Source organism: Phalangium opilio, unplaced genomic scaffold, assembly GCF_054372755.1.
Source record: "Phalangium opilio isolate 3A_F unplaced genomic scaffold, DU_Popi_V2 ptg000053l_1, whole genome shotgun sequence".
Taxonomy (NCBI): Eukaryota; Metazoa; Arthropoda; class Arachnida; order Opiliones; family Phalangiidae; genus Phalangium; species Phalangium opilio.
The window spans coordinates 5553972-5567682 of record NW_028324172.1 but is presented as its reverse complement, the minus strand read 5'-3'; the positions used below and the strand labels follow the sequence as shown (position 1 = coordinate 5567682).

General features: G+C 40.9%; 1 protein-coding gene and 4 non-coding genes across 5 annotated transcripts; all 5 read left to right on the top strand.

Annotated features, from left to right (window-relative positions):
* The first annotated feature begins 288 nt into the window (after nucleotides 1–288).
* LOC149673238 (uncharacterized) lies at nucleotides 289–1877 on the top strand. Its single transcript, XM_089840288.1, has 2 exons — nucleotides 289–434; nucleotides 506–1877. The coding sequence occupies exon 2, from the start codon at nucleotides 774–776 to the stop codon at nucleotides 1860–1862; it is 1089 nt and encodes a 362-aa protein (XP_089696414.1). The 5' UTR covers nucleotides 289–434; nucleotides 506–773; the 3' UTR covers nucleotides 1863–1877.
* A 5078-nt stretch (nucleotides 1878–6955) lies between these two features.
* Nucleotides 6956–7027, top strand: TRNAT-CGU (transfer RNA threonine (anticodon CGU)). Its single transcript has one exon. It is a non-coding gene; the product is annotated as a tRNA-Thr (tRNA).
* Nucleotides 7028–7767: 740 nt separating this feature from the next.
* On the top strand, nucleotides 7768–7839 carry TRNAT-CGU (transfer RNA threonine (anticodon CGU)). Its single transcript has one exon. It is a non-coding gene; the product is annotated as a tRNA-Thr (tRNA).
* Nucleotides 7840–12769: 4930 nt separating this feature from the next.
* TRNAI-GAU (transfer RNA isoleucine (anticodon GAU)) lies at nucleotides 12770–12841 on the top strand. The gene has a single exon. It is a non-coding gene; the product is annotated as a tRNA-Ile (tRNA).
* A 200-nt stretch (nucleotides 12842–13041) lies between these two features.
* Nucleotides 13042–13113, top strand: TRNAI-GAU (transfer RNA isoleucine (anticodon GAU)). The gene has a single exon. It is a non-coding gene; the product is annotated as a tRNA-Ile (tRNA).
* Nucleotides 13114–13711: the final 598 nt, after the last annotated feature.

The window sequence follows — 13711 nt, the reverse complement described above, 5'->3', positions numbered from 1 at the left end:
TAAATTAGTGCAAAATAGAATTTGCTATTTTGATATCAGTTATTTTTTTAAAAGAATGGTCATGTAAGCAGATTGGCGCAGTGGAAGCGTGCTCTGCCCATCTTAAGCCTGATGCTAGTCGGGGACGGTCGCATGTTTTTACGCTCGTTGATACCTTAAGCCTTGCCAAGTTGCCAGTTCACGCTTTTAATTATTTTTCAACCACGGTAGATCTTAATAGATCCAAAGTTTGTTTTATTACGGATTTTAACGAGGTTTAAATTATGAACCGATATTTATCTAAACTGTTTTTCTGAACACTTTCAAAACTTCGCGCTATGGACAAAGGCAGCCCTTCAAGCGGACGACGGAATAGTACGAGCGTTGCAAAATTTTGTTTGCGGTCCGGATGTAAATTCGATCGAAGGGAAGAGAAATCAAACAGAACTTCTACGGTAATGTGTGAATTTTGCTCACAGACTTATCATATAATATGTATTGACATTAAGACTACTGACGCGAAAAGATTATATCTTTGTCAAGACTGTAAAAATAAATTCAATACACCTTGCCAATGCAAAGGCTTAGCATCAAAGATTAAGGAAGTAGAATTAACCGTCTCTAATACTTTGGAAGAACTTCATGCCCTTCGAAAGGCTCATCAGGAGGATAAAGTACGCGTACAACAAGAGCTTAAACAACTAGCAACCATAAACCAAGTCTCAACTCAACTTTCGGCCCATCGAGTTACCTGTAATTCTACCTTCGACACCTTAGTAAATACCATAGAACAAATGAAACATAAGATTATTGACGATGTGGATAAGAAAGTTGAAATAAACCAAGCAAACTTACAAGAAAGTTTCGCTGTACTAGAGAGACAACTGTACGCATTTAATAAACCGCCTGCGTCCGATAGTTTATCGGAACTCAGCATTATAAATGCGCCTCCACTACCAGTTAACCGCGCTGCTGAAGTTCTAACATCGGGATCATTAGACGTACCACTAGTAGTGCCGTCTAATATCTTTCTAAACCAACCTGCACCTTTTCATAAGAAACCATATACTGAAATTCTTACAATGAATACAAGGGATAATAACTCTAGAACTTTCCCACCATTGCAACAACACAAAGAGAAATCTGCCCAACAACCGAGGTCCAAGGCACAGGTTAAATCGCATAACAGAGTTCCACCTATGAAACACCCCAGTGTATCAAAACCCTTAATCTCTCACATCGGCAACATGCCAACAGACAGGGCAAACAACTGTAAAATTAAAGTAACGACCCAAATGAAGGACTACTTTCTGGGAAATTGTTCCAGTAAGGCAAACGAGGCGCTTATCCACAAACATTTACAAGACCACGGTATCTCTGTCATCGGTATCAGACAGACCTACAAGTCTAAACAATCAGAAAACCCTGCAAAAAACTTTATAATCAGATCCAGCAGCGATCCACGCAAAGTATTAAACGCGGAAATTTGGCCAGTAGGAGTTTCCTGCCGACGTCTCACAAGAGACGAGAACTTCACGGACTCTCCCAAACTTTGGGGCACAAATGAAGACAAACTCCTACTGACATTGTCTAACGCACCTAAGACTAGTTATCTATTATCGAACTGTGGCCCAGAAATAAATATAGAAGACATTATTCTGCACCTTGAAGAACTAAATATAAACAACGCAAAGGTAACCACCAATAAAAACGGTGAATTCTGGACAACGGGCTTCAATATTGAATGTAGTGCAAAACATGATCAAATAATCAGAGATCCCCAAAACTGGCCGCACCCGTTACGCATTAAAAGAGCATGGGCAACCGAGAACCTAACAACTGATCCTTACGATCCAGAAATTACGGACATATCTGAGGTTTGACCAAAAGATGGCCTAATCAGCAGCACTAGAACAGTATTAGACAAATCTAACTCAAAATGTAACACACAAATAGCCAAAAATCCCCGGGGCCTAAAGATAGCCCATCTAAATATCAGAAGCCTTAAATATAAAATTCATGAAATCGAGTATATTCTAACGGAAAATAACATTGATATTTTGGGCCTAACAGAGACTTGGCTAAACGACCTCATGCCAGATGTCATATGCTACATACCCGGATATACTCTTTGGAGACAGGACCGTGTTGGCAAAAACGGTGGCGGAGTCGGTATCTATTTCAAGTCACAGCTTCCCCTAAACCATGTCCAGTTCCAATCGGAAAACAGCCCAGATTGCTCGGCACTAGAATCTATATGGGCTGAGCTAACCTATAGGAACTCTGGTAAAATCTTCATCGCAATAATGTACATACCTCCTACGGCTAACATGGAAGACACTACTGCCGATCTACTTTCACGGATCACCTGCCTGAATGAGAAAAACCACTCGGAGCTGATTCTAATGGGCGATACAAATTGCGACCTAACCTCAAAACCGCTCTCTTCGAAAACCAAAACTCTAGTACATGCCCTAAAAGATTTTAAACAAGTGATTACTGACCCTACCAGGACCACTCTCGAAACAAAGACCCTTATTGACCACATATATTCGAACCAACCGCACCGCATAATAGAAGTAAAAGTGAAAACTTGTAGTGTCTCAGACCATGACCTAACATGGATTATAAGGAAAAGAACCTGCCCTAAAATCCAAAAAACCATGAAAGCTCTAGAAGTTTCAGAGCCATGGATACGGATCTGTTTACCAAGGAACTGAGTTTAGCATTAAATGAAATAGAACCCCACATTAGAGACCCCGAAGCAGGTCTGGAAGACTTTCAAAAAACATTAATGTACTTCTTAAATAGACACGCCCCTACAAAGAAAAAGTTTACCCCAATAAACAAGAATCCATGGCTAAGCCCCTATATTAAAAATCAAATGCACGTGCGAGATATGTATAAAACTAAATCTAAAATCCCAGACAAAAAAGAAATCTACCTTCAACTCTATAGAAAGCAGAGAAATTTAGTAAACCGTCTAATACACCAAAGTAGAACAAACTACTTTCAAAATAACCTTAGTAAAGACAAATCTACGGCAGCTTTATGGAAGACGCTAAAACCATTTCTTAAACAAAAACAACGAAAATTAATCGCTAAAGTTACCTATAGGAACGGGACAATAGAAGACCCTAGTGATATAGTAAACGCGTTCAATGACTACTATATTAACGTAGCCGAACAATTACTAGATAAAAACCTCCCAAATGCTACCACCCAAAATCACAAAATCGTAAATATTGAAGAAGAAACTGAGGTAAAAACCCTATCGAATTTTTCACCGGTTACTGAAAATGAAATTTTCAACATGCTCAAAAAAATGGACACCAATAAGGCATGCGGGATTGATGATCTAAGCCCAGCACTTCTTAAAGCGCTAGCTGCCATAATAGCTAAAATAGTAGCGAAAATTATCAACCTAGTCTTGGCATCTGGGAAATTTCCAACACAATGGAAACTGGCCAAAGTCATTCCAATTTACAAGTCCGGGGACGTCAAAGATCTTAAAAACTATCGCCCCATTTCAATCCTGCCAGCCCTATCCCTATTGTGTGAAAGACTGGCTTACAGAAACGTATACGATTATCTCGAAGAAAATCAAATCTTATATCCTTACCAAAGCGGGTTCAGAACAAGACATTCCACTTCCACATGCATTTTTGACCTATTTGAAACAGTACTAGGAAATTTACAAAAGGGCCACTATGTAATACTAGTCTTTATTGACCTATCCAAAGCGTTTGACACTGTGATACATGCCAACCTGCTTAGGGACCTCGAAAACATAGGAATTCGCGATAAAGTCCTCGAATGGTTCAGATCCTATTTACAAAATAGGCAACAAGTCCTCTTTCATAACGAATGTTACTCGGAAAAAGGGTCCGTTAAACACGGGGTCCCACAGGGTAGTGTTATGGGTCCCCTTCTTTTCAATATATATACGTCTGATAACCATAAATGCCTAAGATCATCTAAATCTAAAGAATACGCTGACGACACAGCCCTAATTTCATCAAACAAGGACCTGCAGACGTTAATTAAAGACACCGAACAGGATCTGAGATCATTTAAGGAAACTCTACTTAAAAAGGGTCTGATCTTAAATACCGAGAAAACAAACTTTATGCTAATCTCTCCGAACAAGCAGATGAGACAACTAGCAAGTTGTCTAACCTCACTATGTGACGGGTCAATAAAAAGAGTAACACACTACAAATATTTGGGTCTGTGGCTTGACGAGTTCCTTTCTTGGTCAAATCACGTAGACTACGTTCTTAAGAAGGTAAACACTCGTCTCTGGATACTTAGACCGTTACAGAATAATCTTCCAACAGAGACATTACGTACACTTTACAATTCCTGTATAAAACCGATACTGCAATATTGCAACATTTTTTACCATAATACATCAAAGGCCAACCAATCTAAGCTGTATTCCCTTCATAATAAGTGTGCTAAACTAATCTCAAATGAACGCAAGTACTCTTCAGCGACATTGGCCAGAGAAGTCGCGCAAATAAACACACCGGATTTTAACTATTTTATGGACCTGTTAATTTTCATGTTTAAGGTCAAAAACTCGATTGTACCAGAATATGTTTCAGACAGGTTCCTAAAAAGCAGTTCCGATTCGAGAACTCGGGGAGATAAGTTCAACTTTTACACTGAAACTTGTACCTCACGTAACAGAGATAGAAGTGTCAAATTTCAAGGTATAACATGTTGGAATAAACTGGACAATGAGGTCAAATCGCTAAAATCAATAACCCAATTTAAAAATGCGGTGCGAAACTACATCTCTGACAAACTGAATTAAACAATAACCACAAACCTGTAATACATAAAAATAGACATTTCATAAAATATAAAAACTCTTTTAGTATTCTTAACTTAAGTTAATTTAATGACGGGACATCATTGTAAACAAGGCTATGCCTTAATTGATTGATCCAATAAAAGCATTTATTATTATAACCTAGTGGTCAAATGATCGAAACCACGCTCTGCTAAGTTAATGCAAAAGATAACTTGCTATTTTGATATCAGTTATTTTTTCATACAATGGTGATGTAAGCAGAGTAACGCAGTGCAAGCGTGCTGGGCCCATAACTCAGAGGTCCGTGGATCGAAACCACGCTCTGATAAATTAATATAAAAGAGAACTTGCTATTTTGATATCAGTTAGTTTGTTCAAACAATGGTGATGTAAGCATGGTGGCGCAGTGGAAGCGTGGTGGGCCGAAAACCCAGAGGTCCGTGGATCGATACCACGCTCTGCTAAATAAATGCAAAAGACAACTTGCTATTTTTATATCAGTTACTTTGTTCATACAGTGGTGATGTAAGCAGAGAGGCGCAGTGGAAGCGTGCTGGGCCTATAACCCAGAGGTCCGTAAATCGAAACTTCGCTCTGCGAAATTAATGCAAAATAGAATTTGCTATTATGATATCATTTATTTTTTCATACAATGGTGATGTAAGCAGAGTGGCGCAGTGGAAGCGTGCTGGGCCCATAACCCAGAGGTCCGTGGATCGAAACCACGCTCTGCTAAATTAATGCAAAATAGAATTTGCTATTATGATATCAGTTATTTTTCCATACAATAGTGATGTAAACAGAGTGGCGCAGCGGAAGCGTGCTGGGACCATAACCCAGAGGTCCGTGGATCGAAACCACGCTCTGCTAAATTAATGCATAATAGGATTTGCTATTATGATATCAGTTATTTTTTCATACAATGGTGATGTAAGCAGAGTGGCGCAGTGGAAGCGTGCTGGGCCCATAACCCAGAGGTCAGTGGATCGAAACAACGCTCTGCTAAATTAATGCAAAATAGAATTTGCTATTTTGATATCAGTTATTTTTTTAAAAGAATGGTCATGTAAGCAGATTGGCGCAGTGGAAGCGTGCTCTGCCCATAACCTAGTGGTCAAAGGATCGAAACCACGCTCTGCTAAATTAATGCAAAATAGAATTTGCTATAATGATATTAGTTATTTTTTCATACAATGGTGATGTTATCGGAGTGGCGCAGTGGAAGCGTGCTGGGCCCATAACCCAGAGGTCCGTGGATCGAAACCACGCTCTGCTAAATTAATGCAAAATAGAATTTGCTATTATGATATCAGTTATTTTTTCATACAATGGTGATGTAAGCAGAGTGGCGCAGTGGAAGCGTGCTGGTCCCATAACCCAGAGGTCCGTGGATCGAATCCACGCTCTGCTAAAGTAATGCAAAATAGAATTTGCTATTATGATATCAGTTATTTTTTCATACAACGGTGATGTAAGCAGAGTGGCGCAGTGGAAGCGTGCTGGTCCCATAACCCAGAGGTCCGTGGATCGCAACCACGCTCTGCTAAATTAATGCAAAATAGAATTTGCTATTTTCATATCAGTTATTTTTTTTAAAAGAATGGTCATGTAAGCAGATTGGCGCAGTGGAAGCGTGCTCTGTCCATAACCTAGTGGTCAAATGATCGAAACCACGCTCTGCTAAATTAATGCAAAAGATAACTTGCTATTTTGATATAAGTTAGTTTGTTCCTGCAATAGTGATGCAATCAGAGTGGCGCAGTGGAAGCGTGCTGGGCCCATAACCCAGAGGTCCGTGGATCGAAACAACGCTCTGCTAAATTAATGCAAAATAGAATTTGCTATTTTGATATCAGTTATTTTTTTAAAAGAATGGTCATGTAAGAAGATTGGCGCAGTGGAAGCGTGCTCTGCCCATAACCTAGTGGTCAAAGGATCGAAACCACGCTCTGCTAAATTAATGCAAAAGATAACTTGCTACTTTGATATAAGTTAGTTTGTTTCTGCTATAATGATGCATTCAGAGTGGCGCAGTGGAAGCGTGCTGGGTCCATAACCCAGAGGTCCGTGGATCGAAACCACACTCTGCTAAATTAATGCAAAATAGAATTTGCTATTATGATATCAGTTATTTTATCATGCAATGGTGATGTAAGCAGAGTGGCGCAGTGGAAGCGTGCTGGGCCCGTAACCCAGAGGTCCGTGGATCGAAACCACGCTCAGCTAAATTAATGCAAAAGACAACTTGCTTTTTTGATATCAGTTACTTTGTTCATACAGTGGTGATGTAAGCAGAGAGGCGCAGTGGAAGCGTGCCCGACCCATAACCCAGGGGTCCGTAAATCGAAACTTCGCTCTGCGAAATTAATGCAAAATAGAATTTGCTATTATGATATCAGTTTTTTTTTCATACAATGGTCATGTAAGCAGATTGGCGCAGTGGAAGCGTGCTCTGCCCATAACCTAGTGGTCAAAGGATCGAAACCACGCTCTGCTAAATTAATGCAAAAGATAACTTGCTATTTTGATATAAGTTAGTTTGTTCCTGCTATAATGATGCAATCAGAGTGGCGCAGTGGAAGCGTGCTGGGCCCATAACCCAGAGGTCCGTGGATCGAAACCACGCTCTGCTAAATTAATGCAAAATAGAATTTGCTATTATGATATCAGTTATTTTTCCATACAATGGTGATGTAAGCAGAGTGGCGCAGTGGAAGCGTGCTGGGCCCATAACCTAGAGGTCCGTGGATCGAAACCACGCTCTGCTAAATTAATGCAAAATAGAATTTGCTATTATGATATCAGTTATTTTTTCATACAACGGTGATGTAAGCAGAGTGGCGCAGTGGAAGCGTGCTGGTCCCATAACCCAGAGGTCCGTGGATCGAAACCACGTTCTGCTAAATTAATGCAAAATAGAATTTGCTATTATGATATCAGTTATTTTATCATACAATGGTGATGTAAGCATAGTGGCGCAGTGGAAGCGTGCTGGGCCCGTAACCCAGAGGTCCGTGGATCGAAACCACGCTCTGCTAAATTAATGCAAAATAGAATTTGCTATTATGATATCAGTTATTTTTTCATAAAATGGTGATGTAAGCAGAGTGGCGCAGTGGAAGCGTGCTGGTCCCATAACCCAGAGGTCCGTGGATCGAATCCCCGCTCTGCTAAAGTAATGCAAAATAGAATTTGCTATTATGATATCAGTTATTTTTTCATACAACGGTGATGTAAGCAGAGTGGCGCAGTGGAAGCGTGCTGGTCCCATAACCCAGAGGTCCGTGGATCGCAACCACGCTCTGCTAAATTAATGCAAAATAGAATTTGCTATTTTGATATCAGTTATTTTTTTAAAAGAATGGTCATGTAAGCAGATTGGCGCAGTGGAAGCGTGCTCTGCCCATAACCTAGTGGTCAAATGATCGAAACCACGCTCTGCTAAATTAATGCAAAAGATAACTTGCTATTTTGATATAAGTTAGTTTGTTCCTGCAATAGTGATGCAATCAGAGTGGCGCAGTGGAAGCGTGCTGGGCCCATAACCCAGAGGTCCGTGGATCGAAACCACGCTCTGCTAAATTAATGCAAAATAGAATTTGCTATTATGATATCAGTTATTTTTTCATACAACGGTGATGTAAGCAGAGTGGCGCAGTGGAAGCGTGCTGGTCCCATAACCCAGAGGTCCGTGGATCGAAACCACGTTCTGCTAAATTAATGCAAAATAGAATTTGCTATTATGATATCAGTTATTTTTTCATACAACGGTGATGTAAGCAGAGTGGCGCAGTGGAAGCGTGCTGGTCCCATAACCCAGAGGTCCGTGGATCGAAACCACGTTCTGCTAAATTAATGCAAAAGATAACTTGCTATTTTGATATAAGTTAGTTTGTTCCTGCAATAGTGATGCAATCAGAGTGGCGCAGTGGAAGCGTGCTGGGCCCATAACCCAGAGGTCCGTGGATCGAAACCACGCTCTGCTAAATTAATGCAAAATAGAATTTGCTATTATGATATCAGTTATTTTTTCATACAACGGTGATGTAAGCAGAGTGGCGCAGTGGAAGCGTGCTGGGCCCATAACCCAGAGGTCCGTGGATCGAAACCACGCTCTGCTAAATTAATGCAAAATAGAATTAGCTATTATGATATCAGTTATTTTATCATACAACGGTGATGTAAGTGGAGTGGCTCAGTGGAAGCGTGCTGGTCCCATAACCCAGAGGTCCGTGGATCGAAACCACGTTCTGCTAAATTAATGCAAAATAGAATTTGCTATTATGATATCAGTTATTTTATCATACAATGGTGATGTAAGCATAGTGGCGCAGTGGAAGCGTGCTGGTCACATAACCCAGAGGTCCGTGGATCGAAACCACGCTCTGCTAAATTAATGAAAAATAGAATTTGCTATTTTGATATCAGTTATTTTTTTAAAAGAATGGTCATGTAAGCAGATTGGCGCAGTGGAAGCGTGCTGGTCACATGACCCAGAGGTCCGTGGATCGAAACCACGCTCTGCTAAATTAATGCAAAAGATAACTTGCTATTTTGATATAAGTTAGTTTGTTCCTGCTATAATGATGCAATCAGAGTGGCGCAGTGGAAGCGTGCTGGGCCCATAACCCAGAGGCCAGTGGATCGAAACCACGCTCTGCTAAATTAATGCAAAATAGAATTTGCTATTATGATATCAGTTATTTTTTCATACAATGGTGATGTAAGCAGAGTGGCGCAGTGGAAGCGTGCTGGTCCCATAACCCAGAGGTCCGTGGATCGAAACCACGCTCTGCTAAATTAATGCAAAATAGAATTTGCTATTATGATATCAGTTATTTTTTCATAAAATGGTGATGTAAGCAGAGTGGCGCAGTGGAAGCGTGCTGGTCCCATAACCCAGAGGTCCGTGGATCGAATCCCCGCTCTGCTAAAGTAATGCAAAATAGAATTTGCTATTATGATATCAGTTATTTTTTCATACAACGGTGATGTAAGCAGAGTGGCGCAGTGGAAGCGTGCTGGTCCCATAACCCAGAGGTCCGTGGATCGCAACCACGCTCTGCTAAATTAATGCAAAATTGAATTTGCTATTTTGATATCAGTTATTTTTTTAAAAGAATGGTCATGTAAGCAGATTGGCGCAGTGGAAGCGTGCTCTGCCCATAACCTAGTGGTCAAATGATCGAAACCACGCTCTGCTAAATTAATGCAAAAGATAACTTGCTATTTTGATATAAGTTAGTTTGTTCCTGCAATAGTGATGCAATCAGAGTGGCGCAGTGGAAGCGTGCTGGGCCCATAACCCAGAGGTCCGTGGATCGAAACCACGCTCTGCTAAATTAATGCAAAATAGAATTTGCTATTATGATATCAGTTATTTTTTCATACAACGGTGATGTAAGCAGAGTGGCGCAGTGGAAGCGTGCTGGTCCCATAACCCAGAGGTCCGTGGATCGAAACCACGTTCTGCTAAATTAATGCAAAATAGAATTTGCTATTATGATATCAGTTATTTTTTCATACAACGGTGATGTAAGCAGAGTGGCGCAGTGGAAGCGTGCTGGTCCCATAACCCAGAGGTCCGTGGATCGAAACCACGTTCTGCTAAATTAATGCAAAAGATAACTTGCTATTTTGATATAAGTTAGTTTGTTCCTGCAATAGTGATGCAATCAGAGTGGCGCAGTGGAAGCGTGCTGGGCCCATAACCCAGAGGTCCGTGGATCGAAACCACGCTCTGCTAAATTAATGCAAAATAGAATTTGCTATTATGATATCAGTTATTTTTTCATACAACGGTGATGTAAGCAGAGTGGCGCAGTGGAAGCGTGCTGGGCCCATAACCCAGAGGTCCGTGGATCGAAACCACGCTCTGCTAAATTAATGCAAAATAGAATTAGCTATTATGATATCAGTTATTTTATCATACAACGGTGATGTAAGCAGAGTGGCTCAGTGGAAGCGTGCTGGTCCCATAACCCAGAGGTCCGTGGATCGAAACCACGTTCTGCTAAATTAATGCAAAATAGAATTTGCTATTATGATATCAGTTATTTTATCATACAATGGTGATGTAAGCATAGTGGCGCAGTGGAAGCGTGCTGGTCACATAACCCAGAGGTCCGTGGATCGAAACCACGCTCTGCTAAATTAATGAAAAATAGAATTTGCTATTTTGATATCAGTTATTTTTTTAAAAGAATGGTCATGTAAGCAGATTGGCGCAGTGGAAGCGTGCTGGTCACATGACCCAGAGGTCCGTGGATCGAAACCACGCTCTGCTAAATTAATGCAAAAGATAACTTGCTATTTTGATATAAGTTAGTTTGTTCCTGCTATAATGATGCAATCAGAGTGGCGCAGTGGAAGCGTGCTGGGCCCATAACCCAGAGGCCAGTGGATCGAAACCACGCTCTGCTAAATTAATGCAAAATAGAATTTGCTATTATGATATCAGTTATTTTTTCATACAATGGTGATGTAAGCAGAGTGGCGCAGTGGAAGCGTGCTGGTCCCATAACCCAGAGGTCCGTGGATCGAAACCACGCTCTGCTAAATTAATGCAAAATAGAATTTGCTATTATGATATCAGTTATTTTTTCATACAATGGTGATGTAAGCAGAGTGGCGCAGTGGAAGCGTGCTGGGCCCATAACCCAGAGGTCCGTGAATCGAAACCACGCTCTGCTAAATTAATGCAAAATAGAATTTGCTATTATGATATCAGTTATTTTTTCATACAACGGTGATGTAAGCAGAGTGGCGCAGTGGAAGCGTGCTGGTCCCATAACCCAGAGGTCCGTGGATCGAAACCACGCTCTGCTAAATTAATGAAATATAGAATTTGATATCAGTTATTTTTTTAAAAGAATGGTCATGTAAGCAGATTGGCGCAGTGGAAGCGTGCTATGCCCATAACCTAGTGTTCAAATGATCGAAACCACGCTCTGCTAAATTAATGCAAAAGATAACTTGCTATTTTGATATAAGTTAGTTTGTTCCTGCAATAGTGATGCAATCAGAGTGGCGCAGTGGAAGCCTGCTGACCCGATAACCCAGAGGTCCGTGAATCGAAACTTCGCTCTGCTAAACTAATGCAAAATAGAATTTGCTATTATGATATCAGTTATTTTTTCATACAATGGTGATGTAAGCAGAGTGGCGCAGTGGAAGCGTGCTGGGCCCATAAAACAGAGGTCCGTGAATCGAAACCACGCTCTGCTAAATTAATGCAAAATAGAATTTGCTATTTTGATATCAGTTATTTTTTAAAAGAATGGTCATGTAAGCTGATTGGCGCAGTGGAAGCCTGCTGGTCACATAACCCAGAGGTCCGTGGATCGAAACCACGCTCTGCTAAATTAATGCAAAATAGAATTTGCTATTATGATATCAGTTATTTTTTCATACATTGGTGATGTAAGCAGAGTGGCGCAGTGGAAGCGTGCTGGGCCCATAACCCATAGGTTCGTGGATCGAAACCACGCTGTGCTAAATTAATGCAAAATAGAATTTGCTATTATGATATCAGTTATTTTTTCTTACAATAGTGATGTAAGCAGAGTGGCGCAGTGGAAGCGTGCTGGGCCCATAACCCAGAGGCCCGTGGATCGAAACCATGCTCTTCTAAACTAATGCAAAATAGAATTTGCTATTATGATATCAGTTACTTTGTTCATACAGTGGTGATGTAAGCAGAGTGGCGCAGTGGAAGCGTGCTGTGCTCATAACACAGAGATCCGTGGATCGAAACCACGTTCTGCTAAATTAATGCAAAAGAGAACTTGCTATTTTGATTTCAATTCGTTTGTTCAAACAATGGTGATGTAAGCATGGTGGCGCAGTGGAAGCGTGCTGGGCCAATAACCCAGAGGTCCGTGGATTGAAATCACGCTCTGCTAAAGTAATGCAAAAGACAACTTGCTATTTTGATATCAGTTACTTTTTTCATACAGTGATGATGTAAGCAGAGTGGCGCAGTGGAAGCGTGCTGGGCCGATAACCCAGAAGTCCGTGGATCGAAACCACGCTCTGCTAAAGTAATGCAAAAGACAAGTTGCTATTTTGATATCAGTTACTTTGTTCATACAATGGTTATGTAAGCAGAGTGGCGCAGCGGAAGCGTGCTGGGCCGATATCCCAGAAGTCCGTGGATCGAAACCACGCTCTGCTAAAGTAATGCAAAAGACAAGTTGCTATTTTGATATCAGTTACTTTTTTCATACAATGGTTATGTAAGCAGAGTGGCGCAGTGGAAGCGTGCTGGGCCGATATCCCAGAGGTCCGTGGATCGAAACCACGCTCTGCTAAATTTATGCAAAATAGAATTTGCTATTATGATATCAGTTATTTTTTCATACAACGTTGATGTAAGCAGAGTGGCGCAGTGGAAGCGTGCTGGTCACATAACCCAGAGGTCCGTGGATCGAAACCACACTCTGCTAAAGTAATGCAAAAGACAACTTGCTATTTTGATATCAGTTACTTTGTTCATACAGTGGTGATGTAAGCAGAGTGGCGCAGTGGAAGCGTGCTGGGCCCATAACCCAGAGGTCCGTGGATCGAAACCACGCTCTGCTAAATTAATGCAAAATAGAATTTGCTATTATGATATCAGTTATTTTTTCATACATTGGTGATGTAAGCAGAGTGGCGCAGTGGAAGGGTGCTGGGCCCATAACCCATAGGTTCGTGGATCGAAACCACGCTGTGCTAAATTAATGCAAAATAGAATTTGCTATTATGATATCAGTTATTTTTTCTTACAATAGTGATGTAAGCAGAGTGGCGCAGTGGAAGCGTGCTGGGCCCATAACCCAGAGGCCCGTGGATCGAAACCATGCTCTTCTAAACTAATGCAAAATAGAATTTGCTATTATGATATCAGTTACTTTGTTCACACAGTGG

Bases quoted from the DNA above. Each gene is read 5' to 3' on its own strand.
- LOC149673238 (XM_089840288.1), top strand. From the start codon at position 774: ATGAAACATAAGATTATTGACGATGTGGATAAGAAAGTTGAAATAAAC.